The 19570-nt window shown below is 50.1% G+C and overlaps 1 protein-coding gene across 1 annotated transcript; it reads left to right on the plus strand.

The window, feature by feature from the left end:
- Positions 1–9402: 9402 nt before the first annotated feature.
- CA6 (carbonic anhydrase 6) lies at positions 9403–18123 on the plus strand. Its single transcript, XM_029579266.1, has 9 exons — positions 9403–9637; positions 11320–11502; positions 12561–12709; positions 13056–13151; positions 13630–13696; positions 13918–14075; positions 16113–16236; positions 16971–17081; positions 17301–18123. Exons 1-9 carry the CDS (start codon positions 9526–9528, stop codon positions 17912–17914), a joined length of 1614 nt encoding a protein of 537 aa, XP_029435126.1. The 5' UTR covers positions 9403–9525; the 3' UTR covers positions 17915–18123.
- Positions 18124–19570: the final 1447 nt, after the last annotated feature.

Consider the following 19570-nt stretch of genomic DNA (forward strand, 5'->3'; position numbering starts at 1 on the left):
CTCACAAGATGAAACCCTTAGCCTTGTGTACTGCAAGACCAGGGCGGATTGGTGCAAGATTAGGCAGCACCCTAAACAATCTTCAGTCTTGCATTGCCCCACCTACTGCTGGTAGCTCTGTACTCTTTGGCCCTTGGCAGGATGAGTCTGCCGGTGGCTCCGTGACAGAGCTGCGCTCGGCAGACCACGTGGTATCTCCTGGGCGGTCGTCATCGGGAATCCGCTGCTGGCTCCAGGCCTGCCTTTCCCAGCTCACTCCAACCACTAGAGGGGTGGGTTTCACTGGCAGCTCCAGGTCTCAGTTATTACAGTGCATCAACTTGATTAACAGCAATTTATTTATGTATTTCTCATTTCTTATATATCCCTCATCAGGTATCAGATCTGGCCAGAGTGGTTTACAATGAAAATGTATACATATTCATAAACAAATAAAAATACAATAGCCTAACTTGATACTTAAATGGCCTACTCTATACACTTCAAGCCCCATCTATCTATGCTGTTCTCAATTTCAAATTTACCCAGGCCTTTACCTTTTTTCTGAAATTAAGATAATTCTGTTCCAGTGGTGCCGAGTTCCAGACCTGAGAACATCCTTTTCCTATTTGATGCTTTACATTTATCTTGCCTCAATGGAACCAACTCCAACGCCACTGATTTTCAGCATAGATTATGGGTAGGCACATAACCCTTAATCTTTTCTTGTAAATAATCTGTGCCCCCTCCATTTAATGCCTTATACATCAGAGTCATTAGTTTGAAATTAAACCGCTTTTCAATAGGTAACCAATGAAGGGGGTCTTAATAAAGGTGTCACACCCTACGTGGGAGTCCAAAAATTAAATGTGCTGCCATATTCTGCACCACCTGTAAACGTTGTAAACATTTGTTTAGAGAGACCCACCAATTCCACATTACAATAGTCTCCTCCAGGAATTTATTCAAAACTTTTTAAAACCCAGCTATACTAAATGCCTTAATCAATTCTTCTGGCAATGAATTCCAGAATTTAATTGTGCATTGAGTGAAAAAGAACTTTCTCCGATTAGTTTTAAATGTGCCCCATGCTAACTTCATGGAGTGTCCCCTAGTCTTTCTACTATCCGATTCACAACAGAACTTCTGCAGATACGTATTAAGGAGAAGGAGAAGGTGGAAGAGGAAGTTGGTTGGTTATTCTCAGACTCCCCCGTTCCCAGCCGGGTCTCAGACCCCTTTATTCCAGGGATCACAACCAGAGAACACCTCCTGATACAAGGCAACGTTACCTCTAGAGACCAACACACAAAAATATTCACTAGAGAGCGTTTCCTTTCTAGCTTGCGCTCAGATTAGACATTTTACTGAATCCCTACTCCAAAGGCGGACGCTGTGCCCTTCTAGATCACTTTTTGAAAATTTTTGTATGCATGCGACCACTATAAGAGGCAAAATCTCTAAAATTTATGGATTGCTTATCGAATCATCTTTGCATAATCCTCTACATATCCTCAAATGGGAGGCTGATATGGGAAAACTCTAGGCTTAAAAACCTGGAGTAAGGTTTATTTTAATGCTGGTAAGTGCTCCATTTTCACCAGATTTACAAGAAAATTGCTTCAAATTGTTATATCGCCGGCATCTCACCCCTGAGAAATTGCACAAAATCTATGCCAATCGGTCTAATCTGTGCTGGAGGAAATGAGGGTGCATAGGTGCTGGTGGGAATGTCCTAAGATAGCCTCTTTATGGAGGATAGTTTTTCATGGATTGTTAACACCCTTAAAACTAACCTGCTCCCTGACAATAGCTCGGTCTTACTCAATGTCCCTGGTCCTGGCTTATCCAATGTACAACCGAGATTCTGCCTCGCGTCTAGCAATTGCTTCCTATTGGAAATCGGAGAAGATACCCGAGTTAGTTGCGTTCATGCCATAAGTCGCTTATCTTATTTTACTGCAGCTAGGTACGATCGACTGGCCTCTTTTCATAAAACATGGAAGCCGCTATCTAATCAGGGCACATGAAGCATAATGGCTATTTTCTGTTATTTCATGCTTTATTTATTAGGAAAACCGGATAACTATGTTCTACATTCAGGGACGGATTCCCGCTGATGACCGGCCAGGGGATTCACCCCGGTGATACCACATGGTCTGCCATGATGTCCTCTCTAACTTGTTTAGGTTCTATCATGCTTAATCAATCACATATTATATTGATGTACGTTTAGATGGATGTGGAAGTCTCTGCTTTATCATGTTAGCCAACTCTTGATAGAAAATGGGAGGGAGGGTTGATTGTTAGCTGTTATTGTGTTGTTCTTAGCATTGATATTATCTCTTGGCTATAAGAGTACTGTATCTTCTTAAAAACTAATAAAATGTTAATTACAAAAAATAAAATTCTCCAGATAATCTTCACACAAAAAATAAACAGTCCAAAAGTGCCTCTCTGCCAGTGTTGCAGGCTGAGTGGATCCTAACGCCCTGGAGTGAAAGAGAGGGGCTGGGATCTCCTCTCCCTCTCTCTGCTGCTACTGACCGGATTTATAGTGGCAGAACCTTCCCAAAGTGTTCAGAACTGGTGAAAAATATTCCTCCAAAAGCAAACAGGAGCAAAACTAGCAGTTTCTTCTTCTTGAGTCACAGCAACTTCCTGAGCTCCTCGGGCAGGAGCAGGAAAACACAAACAGCTGTTCTCCACACTCCTCCTCACTCTCCCAGTCTCTTCCCCGGGATCAGGCACCAACTCACCTTCCTCTCAAAACGTGCCCCAGCTCCTGGCACCTCAGCTCTTACTGTGCCTCTGAGGAGGTGCCTGCAGGGATGGTCTGCAAACTACTGGAGCCAAAGTCACAGGCCGAGCCAATATGGGTGCGCTTTATAAGGGAACTCATGATTGAGCGCTGATCCACCTCTCCGGGGCACCCGATGCAAAATGGAAATAGGCTGCTGAGGTAAACAGAGGCGCTAAGGGGAACTGTGTGTCCCTAGCCTGGGAGAGGTGGCTGTCAGCCACTTAGGATCACAGCTGCTGAATTTTAGAGCATCCATTTTCCGAAGCAGTATTTTCTGCTTTTCTGTACACTTTTTGGGCTCTTGCAAAATTAACGCCTGCTCCGGGCGAGCATTGATTTTTTTTTTTTTTGCGTGGGGGAATAGGTAATAGCCTCATTAACGTGCATTTGCATGTGATACGCGTGTGTGATTGGACGCGCTAGCCCCCATTTTGTATCGGGGGTTGTAGATGCATGTCTGAAACACGTGTCCAATCGTGGGTCGAGCCGTGCGCTGCAGCTAATGCTCGCTACTGCATTGGGGTCAGTTTGGCTCATGAGGGGCCTAGGTAGTGCCTTACATATGGAAAGAAAGAGTGACAAAGTGGCAGCAGTGGAGAGGGCAGGAAGCTGCACCGAGTACGCTCTGCCAGCCCTCTGACCTGTGCTTTATAAAGTGATATGTCCTCTCTAAGGCCTGAGCCCCTCCTGCAGGTGCCAGAGGTCAGTGAGCTCGGAAGGGACCCTTGGCTGGCCAGAGCTCTCTCCCAGCCGCTGTACTACTGCAGCGCACGGGCAGAGCGAATGCCGCAGTCTGCCCGATGTTACTAAGTCAGGGAGCTGTGGCTTTCAGGACTGAGTCTGCCTGCAAGGGTAACCTGAGCTGATAAAGAAAGCACTGGGTGGCCTTAGGGTGGTTATCTGGGGCCCCTTCAAGATCAAATTGTGATGACCTATAAGCAAGCCCAGCATTTCCTGATTTCAAATTCACTTTGCCCTATCCCTGTAATCTCTGAAAGAGGGAACATAAATCAAACATAAATGCAGAGAAAGTGCCATTGTGGTCCTTTCAGTACTTTGGTGGGGGAATTAGATAAATAGAATTAAAATGCAAACAGCGCCATTTCCTTCCCCCTGCCAAAAGGTGTGGGCCCCAGGTGGTCACCCACTTAGGCCACCACTCACAATTCCTATTTAGGGACCTTCATTATCCCTGCAGAAAACCCAAGTCCTCCCATTCCTTTCCTTGTGATATTCAGAGTGCAGTTTGACTGCTTTCCAAGCCCGGTCTCTCAGCCCTTGCCAGAACCCAGGATGCACTCACCAGAGGCTTAAAGCAGGACCGGGCCAACAGAGAAACCCATGTTCTGAGGGCAAAACAAAGCAATGACCATCCCACGAGAAAGGAGGAGCTGAGCTGGAGTGGACAGAGGGGGTGAGAGGACAGCCCAAGGCGTACGGAGGGGGCAGGGAGGAGCAGGGGCAGTGTTGGGGAGTGGGACAGAGTCTCTTACAGGGTCCCACAGTAAGGTGCAGATGTAACACTTACTCAGAGTTCAAGTCACAGGCTGGACCTCTTCATTTTCCCTTTGGTAACCACCGACGGCTTCTGAGGAAAAGCCAGAGAGAGGGAGAAACAGTTATTTGTTCTCACCAAAGATAACTTTATTTACATAACTTACACTTCATCAGTCATGCAAACAACATTCAATTAAATATTCTTACCAGGGTAATTTTATCCGAGCACACGTAGGGCTCAGCTCTGCCTATAGGAAGGGCCACAGACTTTAACCCACATCTTCACTGCAGGCTTCCACTTTGAAAACTAGCAGGCACACACATAGCCCTGCAGGGAGCAGCTGTAAATGTGTGCGAATAGTTTTACACGCGTGCTGTGAAAAGTCTACCCCCAGCTCTCGCTCCACTGCGTCTCAGAACATGCACAGAATCCTCTCTCAACAAGCCCCCTGACAACATTCAAAAGCCATACACACATATACCTGTTTCGAAAATTCAGCCCTAAATTCATGCAAATGATCATTTTTCTGCCATCATCTTTCTGAGTTTTAGTAACAGAAAAAAACTAATGGAGTTTCTTAAGAATCCAATGTCTTTCAGTTATTTATTTATTTTTAATTTTTATATACCGACATTCTTGTAAAATATGCAAATCATACCGGTTTACATTAAAACAGGAGATGCAGGAAAAAAAGTTACCTTTGTCAAATACATTTAACATTAATAACAATGAAAATTGTTAACAAGGGATAACAACTATGAAAAAAGAGAAAGGTAAACAAAAGTGGAAGAAACATAGAAGTTAAAAAGAAAAAAAAACAAAAAAAGGTAGCACCAAGGGTTGCACGAAGGGGTGCAAAAAGGGGAGTGCCCCTTTGTTGTGCCCCTTTGGCACGCGATGCCTGGTGCGCGACACCAGGTGGAATGGCGCCGTTTACTGGCTCGAAGCTGGGCTGGATGACATCACAAGGGGGCGGGTCTCATACTCACTGTTTTTCTTTATAGCGATCTCCATTCACATTTTAAAGCTGATTTTTTTCATTTTTTTTTAGCTTTTCTCTTCAGGGAAGCATCTCAAAAGTGCCCGGTGCTGGTGGGTAGCCCCCTCCGCCTCGGTGCCAGGTGGAATGGCGCCAACCTTATTTGCAACCTTCTTCTATAATAGGACTTCAGTTCCTGAAATAATATACTTCTCTAGGACTCTTCTGGCTGCACTGCTTTTAGGAGTCCAGTAGTCCATCTGGAAGGAAAGTTTCCAAACTGAGTCCTGCAACTCACTCAGATTTCCACTGCACTCTGGCCTACTGCCATCCTGTTGGCAGCAGGGATCTGTGCAGGAGTGAGGAAACCTTACCCCACCCTTCTGCCCCCTATATGCATCAGCCCATCCAGCACTCTGCTGCCCTTAAGCATGGCTGCTGTAAAGCATCAGCATCCTACTGAGCATGCTCTATGCCCTTCCCTGTGTCACAGCTTCTTAAAGGGAAACTCAAGCTGAGACTGGAGCACCGGGAGGGTCTCACAGGAAGCTGCAGCGGTGTCAGAGGGGGGTGGGGATGAGGAGGAGGCTCTCACAGTGTGCAGGGGTGCTAGAGACAAGGCATCGCTCCTGGCAGGGACAGAGAAATGTGCCACGGCCCCTGGCATCAGAGTGCAGGGGTGCTAGAGACAAGGCATTGCTCCTGGCAGGGACAGAGAGAAGATGTGCCACGGCCCCTGGTATCAGTGTGCAGGGGTGCTAGAGACAAGGCATAGCTCCTGGCAGGGACAGAGAGAAGATGTGCCACGGCCCCTGGCATCAGTGTGCAGGGGTGCCAGAGACAAGGCATCGCTCCTGGCAGGGACAGAGAGAAGATGTGCCACGGCCCCTGGCATCAGTGTGCAGGGGAGCTAGAGACAAGGCATCGCTCCTGGCAGGGACAGAGAGAAGATGTGCCACGGCCCCTGGCATCAGCGTGCAGGGGTGCCAGAGACAAGGCATCGCTCCTGGCAGAGACAGAGAGAAGATGTGCCACGGCCCCTGGTATCAGCCTGCAGGGGTGCCAGAGACAAGGCATCGCTCCTGGCAGGGACAGAGAGAAGATGTGCCACGGTCCCTGGCATCAGCGTACAGGGGTGCTAGAGACAAGGCATCGCTCCTGGCAGGGACAGAGAGAAGATGTGCCACGGCCCCTGGTATCAGTGTGCAGGGGTGCTAGAGACAAGGCATCACTCCTGGCAGGGACAGAGAGAAGATGTGCCACGGTCCCTGGCATCAGTGTGCAGGGGTGCCAGAGACAAGGCATCGCTCCTGGCAGGGACAGAGAGAAGATGTGCCACGGCCCCTGGCATAAGTGTGCAGGGGTGCCAGAGACAAGGCATCGCTCCTGGCAGGGACAGAGAGAAGATGTGCCACGGCCCCTGGCATCAGTGTGCAGGGGAGCTAGAGACAAGGCATCGCTCCTGGCAGGGACAGAGAGAAGATGTGCCACGGCCCCTGGTATCAGCGTGCAGGGGTGCCAGAGACAAGGCATCGCTCCTGGCAGGGACAGAGAGAAGATGTGCCACGGCCCCTGGTATCAGCGTGCAGGGGTGCCAGAGACAAGGCATCGCTCCTGGCAGGGACAGAGAGAAGATGTGCCATGGCCCCTGGGATCAGCCTGCAGGGGTGCCAGAGACAAGGCATCGCTCCTGGCAGGGACAGAGAGAAGATGTGCCATGGCCCCTGGCATCAGTGTGCAGGGGTGCTAGAGACAAGGCATCGCTCCTGGCAGAGACAGAGAGAAGATGTGCCACGGCCCCTGGTATCAGTGTGCAGGGGTGCTAGAGACAAGGCATCGCTCCTGGCAGGGACAGAGAGAAGATGTGCCACGGCCCCTGGTATCAGCATGCAGGGGTGCCAGAGACAAGGCATCGCTCCTGGCAGGGACAGAGAGAAGATGTGCCACGGCCCCTGGTATCAGCGTGCAGGGGTGCCAGAGACAAGGCATCGCTCCTGGCAGGGACAGAGAGAAGATGTGCCACGGCCCCTGGCATCAGTGTGCAGGGGTGCTAGAGACAAGGCATCGCTCCTGGCAGGGACAGAGAGAAGATGTGCCATGGCCCCTGGCATCAGTGTGCAGGGGTGCTAGAGACAAGGCATCGCTCCTGGCAGAGACAGAGAGAAGATGTGCCATGGCCCCTGGTATCAGTGTGCAGGGGTGCTAGAGACAAGGCATCGCTCCTGGCAGAGACAGAGAGAAGATGTGCCACAGCCCCTGGTATCAGCCTGCAGGGGTGCCAGAGACAAGGCATCGCTCCTGGCAGGGACAGAGAGAAGATGTGCCACGGCCCCTGGCATCAGCCTGCAGGGGTGCCAGAGACAAGGCATCGCTCCTGGCAGGGACAGAGAGAAGATGTGCCACGGCCCCTGGCATCAGCCTGCAGGGGTGCCAGAGACAAGGCATCGCTCCTGGCAGGGACAGAGAGAAGATGTGCCACGGCCCCTGGCATCAGTGTGCAGGGGTGCCAGAGACAATGCATCGCTCCTGGCAGGGACAGAGAGAAGATGTGCCATGGCCCCTGGCATCAGTGTGCAGGGGTGCCAGAGACAAGGCATCGCTCCTGGCAGGGACAGAGAGAAGATGTGCCACGGCCCCTGGCATCAGCGTGCAGGGGTGCCAGAGACAAGGCATCGCTCCTGGCAGAGACAGAGAGAAGATGTGCCACGGCCCCTGGTATCAGTGTGCAGGGGTGCTAGAGACAAGGCATCGCTCCTGGCAGGGACAGAGAGAAGATGTGCCACGGTCCCTGGCATAAGTGTGCAGGGGTGCTAGAGACAAGGCATCGCTCCTGGCAGGGACAGAGAGAAGATGTGCCACGGCTTCTGGCATCAGTGTGCAGGGGTGCCAGAGACAAGGCATCGCTCCTGGCAGGGACAGAGAGAAGATGTGCCACGGCTTCTGGCATCAGTGTGCAGGGGTGCTAGAGACAAGGCATCGCTCCTGGCAGGGACAGAGAGAAGATGTGCCACGGCCCCTGGTATCAGTGTGCAGGGGTGCTAGAGACAAGGCATCGCTCCTGGCAGGGACAGAGAGAAGATGTGCCACGGTCCCTGGCATAAGTGTGCAGGGGTGCTAGAGACAAGGCATCGCTCCTGGCAGGGACAGAGAGAAGATGTGCCACGGCTTCTGGCATCAGTGTGCAGGGGTGCCAGAGACAAGGCATTGCTCCTGGCAGGGACAGAGAGAAGATGTGCCACGGCTTCTGGCATCAGTGTGCAGGGGTGCTAGAGACAAGGCATCGCTCCTGGCAGGGACAGAGAGAAGATGTGCCACAGTCCCTGGCATAAGTGTGCAGGGGTGCTAGAGACAAGGCATCGCTCCTGGCAGGGACAGAGAGAAGATGTGCCACGGCCCCTGGCATCAGCGTGCAGGGGTGCTAGAGACAAGGCATTGCTCCTGGCAGGGACAGAGAGAAGATGTGCCACGGCTTCTGGCATCAGTGTGCAGGGGTGCTAGAGACAAGGCATCGCTCCTGGCAGGGACAGAGAGAAGATGTGCCACGGTCCCTGGCATAAGTGTGCAGGGGTGCTAGAGACAAGGCATCGCTCCTGGCAGGGACAGAGAGAAGATGTGCCACGGCCCCTGGCATCAGCGTGCAGGGGTGCTAGAGACAAGGCATTGCTCCTGGCAGGGACAGAGAGAAGATGTGCCACGGCCCCTGGCATCAGCGTGCAGGGGTGCCAGAGACAAGGCATCGCTCCTGGCAGAGACAGAGAGAAGATGTGCCACGGCTTCTGGCATCAGCGTGCAGGGGTGCTAGAGACAAGGCATCGCTCCTGGCAGGGACAGAGAGAAGATGTGCCACGGCCCCTGGCATCAGTGTGCAGGGGTGCTAGAGACAAGGCATCGTTCCTGGCAGAGACAGAGAGAAGATGTGCCACGGCCCCTGGCATCAGCGTGCAGGGGTGCTAGAGACAAGGCATCGCTCCTGGCAGGGACATGCAGAGTTTTGCCACAATTTCATGTGCACTCAAATTTCACCAAGGAAAGAGACACAGTAACTGAATAACTATTTTGATAAGTGCTAACGACCTCTGCTAACAGATCAATAAAAGGTCCAAAGTGGAAAGGATGTTTTTTTCCTGTTGTTGTTGGGGGAGGAGGAGCAGAAAAGAGGAGAGAGTGGTGGTGGAAGTAGAGGGGAGGCTGCGTGAGAGCGGATGGTCATTTAAAATTATTATTTACACTTTCTGGGCTTTTAAAAGCCCCCTGCTGCAGAGCCCAATGCTCAGCATGGTCATGGGTGTGAGAGCTCTCTGCCTGCCTCAGCTGCTGCTGCTCCTGCTTACTGCTGCCCACCCGAGCTCCTGTCACATGCCAGAATGGACATATAACGGTAAGGAGGAGAGGAGGAGTGCACCTGGGGCAACCCAGCTTCTTCTAATGCTTCTGTGGAGCCCTTATAGCATGCAACTCTCCCCAGGCTCGGCTTTTCTCTTCTGAGCTGAGCAGGTTGGATAGTGAAAGCTTCTGGGACCAGACAAAGAGGAACTAAACTCCCCCTAGTGTAGTGCGCCCTGCCAGGGATTTGAGCTTCAGATTACTATACCAGCATAACAAACTCCCACATGAGAGCCTTCTAAGAAAACTTAAAAGTCCTGGGATAGGAGGTGATGTTGTTTTGTGGATTGCAAACTGGTTAAAAGACAGGAATCAGAGAGTAGGATTAAATGGACAATTTTCACAGTGGAAAAAGGTAAACAGTGGAGTGCCTCAGGGATCTGTACTTGGACTGGTGGTTTTTAATATATTTATAAATGATCTGGAAAGGAATACGACGAGTGAGGTTATCAAATTTGCGGATGATACAAAATTATTCAGAGTAGTTAAATCACAAGCAGATTGTGATACATTACAGGAGGACCTTGTGAGAGTGGATGATTGGGCATCCAAATGGCAGATGAAATTTAATGTGGATAAGTGCAAGGTGTTGCATATAAGGAAAAATAACCCATGCTATAGTTACACAATGTTAGGTTCCATATTAGGTGCTACCACCCAGGAAAAAGATCTAGGCGTCATAGTGGATAACACATTGAAATCGTCGGTTCAGTGTGCTGCGGCAGTCAAAAAAGCAAACAGAATGTTAGGAATTATTAGGAAGGGAATGGTTAATAAAACGGAAAATGTCATAATGCCTCTGTATCGCTCCATGGTGAGACCGCACCTTGAATACTGTATACAATTCTGGTCACCGCATCTCAAAAAAGATATAGTTGCGATAGAGAAGGTACAGAGAAGGGCGACCAAAATGATAAAGGGAATGGAACAGCTTCCCTATGAGGAAAGAAAGAAGTTAGGACTGTTCAGCTTGGAGAACAGACAACTGAGGGGGGATATGATAGAGGTCTTTAAGATCATGAGAGGTCTTGAACAAGTTAATGTAAATTGGTTACTTACTCTCTCAGATAATAGAAAGACTAGGGGGCATTCCATGAAGTTAGCAAGTAGCTCATTTAAAACAAATCGAAGAACATTCTTTTTCACTCAGTGCACAGTTAAGCTCTGGAATTCATTGCCAGAGGATGTGGTTAGTGCAGTTAGTGTAATTGGGTTTAAAAAAGGTTTGGATAAGTTCTTGGAGGATAAATCCATAAACTGCTATTAATCAGTAAGGAATAGTAGCTTGTGATCTATCTAATGTTTGGGTAATTACCAGGTTCTTGTGGCCTGGTTTTGGCCTCTGTTGGAAAGAGGATGCTGGGCTTGATGGACCCTTGGTCTGACCCAATGTGGCAACTTTTTATGTTCTTATGTTCTTACTTGTGCTGCCACATCAGTAACGCAGAGAATGATGAAAGCCTTCACAAACCAACCAGTGCCTAGCGTCCTGCTGCACTCTGCCCCTCACTTCCAAGCTCCCTCGCCGTCCTGTGGCCCCGCCAGGCCGCCCTTGCTAAGCTTCCTGGGAGCCACAGGCTCCTTGTGCAGAGATACTTCTCAGGTGGATTTGGATCTTCCTTGGGGGTCTTTGCTGGAGCTTTTCCCTCCCCTTCACACCGCCCTTGCTCCTTATAGATGGAGAGCTGGATGAAGGCAGCTGGGCAAAGCATTACGCGGACTGTGGCGGGAAGCACCAGTCTCCCATTGACATTCAGAAGAAGAAAGTGAGGCACAATCCCCGCTTGTTGCAGCTGAGGATGAACGGCTACGATGGACCTCAGCAAGGCCAATTCATGATGACCAACAATGGCCACTCAGGTAAGTGGGGGCAGGAGTTAATGGATATCTAGTGCATGCAGCCGGGGCAAACAGACAGGGTTACGACCCCCTGGCCCCTTCACGTACCAGTGCCTGCTCTTTCTCCTTCTGCAGCACAGGCAGAGCTGTGCTTATAGTGGTGGCAGCTCCGGCAAAGCTCTCTCCCCTCATTCCTAGTATCCCCCTGGACATCTGATATTCCTCAAGCCTGCTTACAATACATTTATTAACAGACAGAGTCAGGTCTTTCAGTTAGCACAGCAGTAAGAATCCAACATGTGTGGCTCGTGGCCTTGTTAAAGATAGGTAGTCACGTGGCCTCGGTGGTTAGGTCAGCGGACGGAGGTTTCTGCCAGGAAGAAGAGCCATTCTTTAGCTGTGAAAGTGAGGGAGCAGGGCTGAAGGTGGAATCTTACGCCAAATATTTGTGCATAGCAGCCGAAGGCTTCTAGTACTGGATGATCTGGCAGGGCCGGAGGGGAAGAGGAAAGAAGAGAGGATTGGGAGAACTGGAGCTTTCTTGTGGGCACGTGAGAGAGATATAGGTACCCTGGGACCTGTTTATTCATGCATTGGGTTTTAACCTGCTTTCGGGTGGGAGCAGTGAGGTTGATGTAGAACTGAATACCGTGCAGTGTTGCTTTGGCTCCTGTCAGAATTCGCATGGCTGGAGGCTGGAGGAGGAGGTGGGGATGTTTCATGCACGACACATCTTCCATACAGCACAGTCAGGATGTCCTTCTGTGGGTGTCTTTGAGGGCTATCAGCATTAGGGTCAGTGTGAGCTCTCTTGAAGGTGCTGGAATCAGAAGGTCTCTCTGTGAGGTTTCAGCGCTGTCAGTATGTGGTCTTTCTCTCGGGTTTGATAGGGTCATGTGTCTCTGGGTCCTGACAGTTTCATAATCTCTCTCTATCAATGCCTCTGGGTGAGGTCAGCGTCTTTGAGAGTGCCAGGGTCATGATGTTTCTGAGTGGTGTGAGGGTGGCTATGGGTGTCTCTAGGGGTATCAGGGTCAGACACCCTTCCTTTCCATGTAACTGTGGCGCTCTGTTCTCAGTGCAGATCGCCCTGCCCTCCACTATGAACATCTCTCAAGGGCTCCCGCACTGCTACACAGCTGTCCAGATGCACCTGCACTGGGGTGGGATGGACCTGGAATTCAGTGGCTCAGAGCACACCGTGGATGGCATGAGATACCTGGCAGAGGTGAGCATAGGAGGAGAGATCATAGGGCAGACTCCTGGACCTAAATCCCAGCTCTGCCACTCACTCTGTGTAACTCTGGACAGGTGACTGTATCTACCTCTACACGGGTTCTAGACCCAGCTGTGTCCCTCTTATTGTCACTATGATTATGAGATTTGCGTGGATGAGAATCTCTCATCCAGGTGAGGAGAGTCCTGTCAGATGCAGCCCTGTCTGCCAGGGGTTTACCTCAGACTATCAGCACCAATGCAGGCTCCATGCCAGGCACTGCCTGCCAGTCTCTGAGTCCTAGGCTCTGTCCACACTGGACTAATGACCTCTAACTGACCTTCACTTGTCTCCACAGCTTCACATTGTTCACTATAACTCAGACCTGTATGAGAGCTTCCAGCAGGCCAAGGATAAGCCGGATGGGCTGGCAGTGCTGGCGTTCCTCTACACGGTATGGAAATCCCCCCAGCAATGGGCTGGCCCAGTGACAGGAAGGCAGAATGAGGCACAGCACAGGAACAGGCACAGAGCAGCAAGATTTAGCTCCGCACCGTCAGAGGTCAGAGGGCAGCCCAGCACAAGGCAGCTGAATAAAGCATAGTACAGTGCACTCCTTTCCTGGAGGAAAAGCCTCTTAAAGAATTGTGATGGGAAATATTTATAGCATGGGCTACTGAGTGCAAAATGCAGACAGGCTGAAGATGCCAGAGTCAGGGGCAGACACAGGTGAAGCTTGGCACTCCTCTGGCAAAAGAGTGTTAGAGGGGTTTCTTTCACTCAGTAATGGCTTGGGTGTTTGGGAGGGGACTGCACTGTCTCCTCACAACCCTCTCATTATTAGTCCTGTCCGAGTCTCCTCCTGCTGCCTGAGAGAGCAGGTCTGCATTTTACACCGGGGCATTCCTCAGACCTCACATCTCTTTCTGCAGGATGGTAACTTCGAGAACACTTACTACAGCGACTTTATCTCCAAGTTATCCAAAATCCGCCATCCAGGTAAGTGACACTCAGGTGAGATAAGGAAAAGTAATTAGAAGGATCTGGGGGATCCCAGCGCTGCCACTCACTGAGTAGTTGTGCATTAATCTTATTGAAACTCTCACAGCCCAGGTGCCTGTCCACCTGTCCTGACTCTCTGCTGTCTCTTGCCAGCTGTTATCTGCCACCGGCTCTTCTGCCACTATCTAAATTCACATCTAGCGCTTTCCTTTCCCTAGGACTCTCAACTACACTAAGCTCCTTGAATGTGGAGGCCATGCTGCCAGAAAGCCTGGAAAAGTTTTACAGATACCAGGGCTCCTTAACGACCCCACCCTGCACCCAGAATGTGCTCTGGACCATCTTTGATATTCCGATTATACTATCACACACTCAGGTAAACGCCGCAATCACCATAGCCATGCTCCACCCCAGCGCACCAAACTGTAATAATGTGTGGCTTTAACGCTCAGATTCAAATAGTAAGCTAATGAAATGCATCGGGAGTTTGAAAAAGCGCATTAACTGGGAAATGCGCATTCAGCAAAGGCCAAACACACACTTTAACTCAGGAAGGGGGAAGGCCAGGAGGAGAAGTGGCAGTGACAAAACCATGGTCAAATAGGCAGATAAATCAGTACTTATGCAGCTAAGTGGCCATGGTTACCCTGATAAATCCTGACTTCATTTTTTACTGTTTTTGAGCTTGTATGGGTTTTTAATACCAGCACCGCAGCACTGGCACATAACTCCATCTCCCACTTCACAGTTAAGTTTCCAGCACTAAGAAAGGGTTGTTTGGCCAGCGCAGCTCTCTGCAACTGGAAGCCTTGCTTAATGCCCTCATTTGCACGAGATTTCCATGCCAGGGCACTGAGCTGACCTCACATTGATCGAACGCACATTTTGTGAGCGTAGAACTCCTTGCTGCATCAGCAGTAATGTTTATGCTCAGAAAATGTGCGTTTGCATGAGTGTCCGGCTCGCTTCCTGACAGCGTTCCCATAGAAATACTCAGAGCATTCTGATAGGATTAGTGCTCTATAGTGCATCAAATCCAGAACAAAGTATTGTAACTCTGGTGGGCTAGGACCCAGAGGCACAAGAAATCAAACAGACTCCACGGAGAGCTTACACTTCTGAAATCCAGGGCTGCCTCTGCAGCTTTAAGAACCTTTTCATTAACCAACGTGCACAGCCCTTTTCCCAGGCTCTGTAAACAGCACTGACAATCTCCAGCATCTAAAGCAGCATTGATCACAATTGGCTGAAAATTTCATGTTGAATGAACAATAAATCTGAATAAATTAGTGACCTCACTCTTTTAGCAAAGTCTCTGGAAGCCATTTCTTATGCTCCTATGTTCTTAGATTGGGAAAGCAAATTAAAAGTGAAACTCCTCTGCATGGGGTCAGTGACTGATCTCTCCACTGGAGATAAGACAGCGAGCAGCAGCAGGTCCCTACCCCCTGATCTAACCTTACAGTCCTCAAATCTTCTGTGAAGGGGCACCAAGGCTCTCACAAGAAAGGTTTCCAAAAATGGATCAAAAAGAGTAAATAGGTCAAAATAAGTCAACTAAAAAACTGTCCCCAGAGGGCAATGCAGGAGAAATCTGTTTAATAAATTAGCAAAAATAATAGGAGGCAGGAAGATCCTGTCCCCTGGAAAAAAATTAATAAAAAATCCACACCCCAAGATGGTGGCAGAGGTTTCTATACTGCTAGAGCACAGCACCTGCAGCTTTCTCTTGGGGGAGTCAAAACCCAAACCTCTTCTCACTACATTTCTCTGAGCCTCCCCAGCCAGATAGTGCATTCCTTCTGGTAAGGAAACAGGGCCGGTGCAAGGTTATTAAATGCCCTAGGCAAATCTTCTGCTTTGCGCCCTCCCCCATCCACCCGGTCCAGGCCCTGGCTCCAGCCCTGTCCTCATTCACTCAGACAGGCCCCCGCTCTTACACACACTTAGGTTCCTTGTCTCATTCACACATGCACCCTTACAAGCCTCCCTCCCTCTCTCTCACTAACACCATTGCTCTCTCATACGCACAATCCCTCTCTCACACACACACACACACGCGCGCGCGCTGCTTGTGGCCCGCTGAGTCTCTATGCCTCTCGGCTGTGAGTGGGATGGGCTCCTCTCGCAGCCCCACGTGATTGCTCTTTGTCGCCCCCTAATGGCTGATGCCCTAGGTGACGCCTAGTTTGCCTATTGGGATGCGCCAGCCCTGTAAGGAAAGCAAAGGTTCCGTATATTGTATAAAGTAAAAAATATTTTAAAGCAATTTAAGATAGCAACGTTTGGTTCTGCTGCCAGGACCATGAACATGAGCACATCCACAAAAGCGTCTCAGCCACCCCTTATTTCAGCAGAGGCTTGCATCCTTCACCAGCCCTCTTAACTCCATGCCAGTAAAACTCTCTTTCAGATTACACTTCTGGAAAGCAGCTTATTGGACTGGAACAATAACACTCTGAGAAATGACTACCGGCACGCCCAACCCCTCAACGACAGGGTTGTAGAGGCAAGCTTCTCACCCAAACTGGTCAAAGGTAGGGCAAGCATCCTCCTGTGGGAGACCTTCCCAGGGCTCAGAATACTCTAATGCAAGGCTGGCCAACTCCCGCCCTCCATTGCCACAAACCGGTCGGGCTTTCAGCATATCCACAATGAATATGCATGAGATAGATTTGCATGCACTGCCTCCATTGTATGCAAATCTCTCTCAGGCCTGTCTGTGGCTCTTGAAGACCAGAAATGGCTACTCCTGCTCTATTGTATCACTAAGGCAACGTGTGACGGAGTGGGCGTAAAGAAACAAGAGGTCTGCTCGGATTCTTCATATTCCCACACCCAGACTAATCCAAAAACAGGATTAGTTCAGTGATTCAATAATTCAACCCCATTATACTTCTTTTTCAGCAAACTATGTTGAATTAGGAAGTGGCAGTGCTCATCATTAGGATCTGCAATCAGAGGGAAGTTGCAGGAGATGCTGAGCTCTGATAGCGCAGAGGGGTGTAAAAAAGGCCTGGAGGACACATGCATTAAATCTTCTTGGGATCAGAATAACGAGGAGGTGGTCTTCGTGGATTGGCCACTGTGGGAGAGAGGCTGAGGGGCTGAGATCCATGGGGGCCCAAGCAGAGAAAGCAGCTGCATGAGATTAGTGGGGTGCACTCCGTGGTGCCTGGGGGTGGGCAGTGCATTGGTGCCGCCTCCCACTCTTCCTGCGTGCCATCGCTGTGATGGCGTCAGTGACTTCTGCTTGTCTCTTACTCTGTAGAGCACTGCCTCTCTGGGGACCTTGGAACAAAACTGGATCAAATGGAGGTGGACGTCAGAGAGATGAAAACCCACTTCCTCGGCAAGAAAGGCGAAGGCAGCAGCCTGGAGGGTGAGGGAGGGTCAGCGCCGTGTCCCTTCGGGCCCCCCTTCCCAGTCCTTCTCTTCTCTAGGGTTTTCTCTTCCTTTCTTTGCTGTCTCCTAGCAGTCACTGCCTCAGGTTTGAAAATGTTGTCCCTCTCTGTCTCTCCATCTCTGGTCTCCCTCCCTGGGACAGGGCCAGAGCATCCTCAGACTCTGCAGTCACTCTGCCATCTCTTACGTCTTGCAGGTGGGAAGCCCCTGACATTTCCTGCGTTTTATTTCTCCCCTGAAAACATGGCCAGTTTCGTGGAGGTTCAGCCACTGGGAGACCTGCAGCTTCGTGCCTTCAGTCTTTGCTTCTGGATCAGAACCAAGAACCAGGGCAGCGAGACCATCTTTTCCTATTCCACCCGGGAAAGTGAGAGTGAGCTGGTAGTGACGGTGGGAGCAGATGTGGGGCTCTGGGTGGGGGGGCACTTTGTGGATTTCCGCTTGTTTCATAATTCTGAGGAGTGGGTTCACTACTGTGTGAGGTGGGCTTCAGAATCGGGAGCCGCTGAGCTCTGGGTGAACGGTGCCACTGGCAAGGAGCAGCAGATCCAGAAGGGGTATGTGATACAGCCGGGTGGGGTGCTTATTCTGGGCAAAGACCGGGACGATCTCCTTGGGATCTTCTCCAATGCCTTCACAGGGTGGATGAGTCACATCAACCTCTGGAACCATACGCTCAGCCCTTTGGACATGAAAAGGTTAAGTCAGTGTCGTCACGAGGATCTGACGGGCAACATCATTGCCTGGGGCAAGACACGAATGACCCTTTCTGGGGGAGTGACGCTGGAGGTAGATACCAGCTGTCTGTGAAAAGGGGAGGTGGGGAGAGGTACAGTAGGGAGGGGATAGGAGGACCAGACAGATGGCAAAGAGAGATCATCTTCTGCATGTTTAATTGTAAAATGTGGGAGAGACAGCGCAGTTGCTTCCTCTCGGCACATTAATGCACGCCTGCCCCGTCTCCTGCTCGCTTCTGGGGGGAAGGACCAGCAGAAATAAAGTGCATATGTACGGCTTTACCTTTCCATTCTTTATTGGTGAAATGATAGAGGGTGGGAGGTAGGAGGACCTGGGTGCTGGATTACGTTTGGGTGCTTGTACCTCACCAGCCCAGGATGGTGAATAAAGCAATGACACCCTGCAGTTAGTCACACATCTACGGATGGCAACTGGGAGAGCTCCTTACCAGTGGAGACCAAGAACAAAATGGCAGATTGGATGAACCAATTGATCTTTATCTGCTGTCATCTGCTACTACTACTTAGTATTTCTATAGTGGCTCTTGGTATACACAGCCACATACTATATGTACACTGTAAACCCACCTACAGAGAGAAGAAAGTGAACTGTGGGTATCACTCACCCCCCTCTGCAGATAGAGGAAGATGAGGTCAGAGTATTCCTTCACATCTACCTGCAGACAGAAGAAAGTGAGCTGCTTCAACGGCAGGGGGAATGATGAAAAGATCTCTGCTTCAACGGCAGGGGGAATGAAGTAAAGATGATTTATATTCGGACAACATCCAATAAGGACTGAGTTGCACAGGCTGGATAAACATGCGTGGGGGTAGCTTGCTATGACGGCGGTTACTACCCCTAACCAATTAGTTAGATACTTCACTTAGATGCAGCTCAAGCACTGATGCTTCACTTAGATGCAGCTCCAGCGCTGCTAACTACATCGATGGCAGGGGTGGAAGGGATGGCGGGTTGGAAGGGAAATAGAACAAAACGTCACTTACAAGGGACAAGAGAAACAGATAAGTATGGGGGATAAAAAAAAAGTGAGAGCTTACTGGGCAGACTGGATGGACCGTTTGGTCTTCTGCCGTCATTTCTATATATATGGGTATCTCTCACACCCCTCTGCAGATAGAGGAAGATAAGGTCCGAGTGTCCCTTCACACCCACCTGCAGATAGAAGAAAGTGAGCTGCAGGTATCTCTCACACCCCCCTGCAGATAGAGGAAGATAAGGTCAGAGTATCCCTTCACACCCCTCTGCAGATAGAGGAAGATAAGGTCAGAGTATCCCTTCACACCCCCCTGCAGATAGAGGAAGATAAGGTCAGAGTGTCCCTTCACACCCACCTGTAGATAGAAGAAAGTGAGCTGCAGGTATCTCTCACACCCCCCTGCAGATAGAGGAAGATAAGGTCAGAGTATCCCTTCACACCCCTCTGCAGATAGAAGAAGATAAGGTCAGAGTATCCCTTCACACCCCCCTGCAGATAGAGGAATATAAGGTCAGAGTATCCCTTCACACCCCCCTGCAGATAGAAGAAAGTGAGCTGCAGGCATCTCTCACACCCCTCTGCAGATAGAGGAAGATAAGGTCAGAGTGTCCCTTCACACCCACCTGCAGATAGAAGAAAGTGAGCTGCAGGTATCTCTCACACCCCCCTGCAGATAGAGGAAGATAAGGTCAGAGTATCCCTTCACACCCCTCTGCAGATAGAGGAAGATA

This window comes from Rhinatrema bivittatum, chromosome 15 (assembly GCF_901001135.1).
Source record: "Rhinatrema bivittatum chromosome 15, aRhiBiv1.1, whole genome shotgun sequence".
NCBI classification, from domain to species: Eukaryota; Metazoa; Chordata; class Amphibia; order Gymnophiona; family Rhinatrematidae; genus Rhinatrema; species Rhinatrema bivittatum.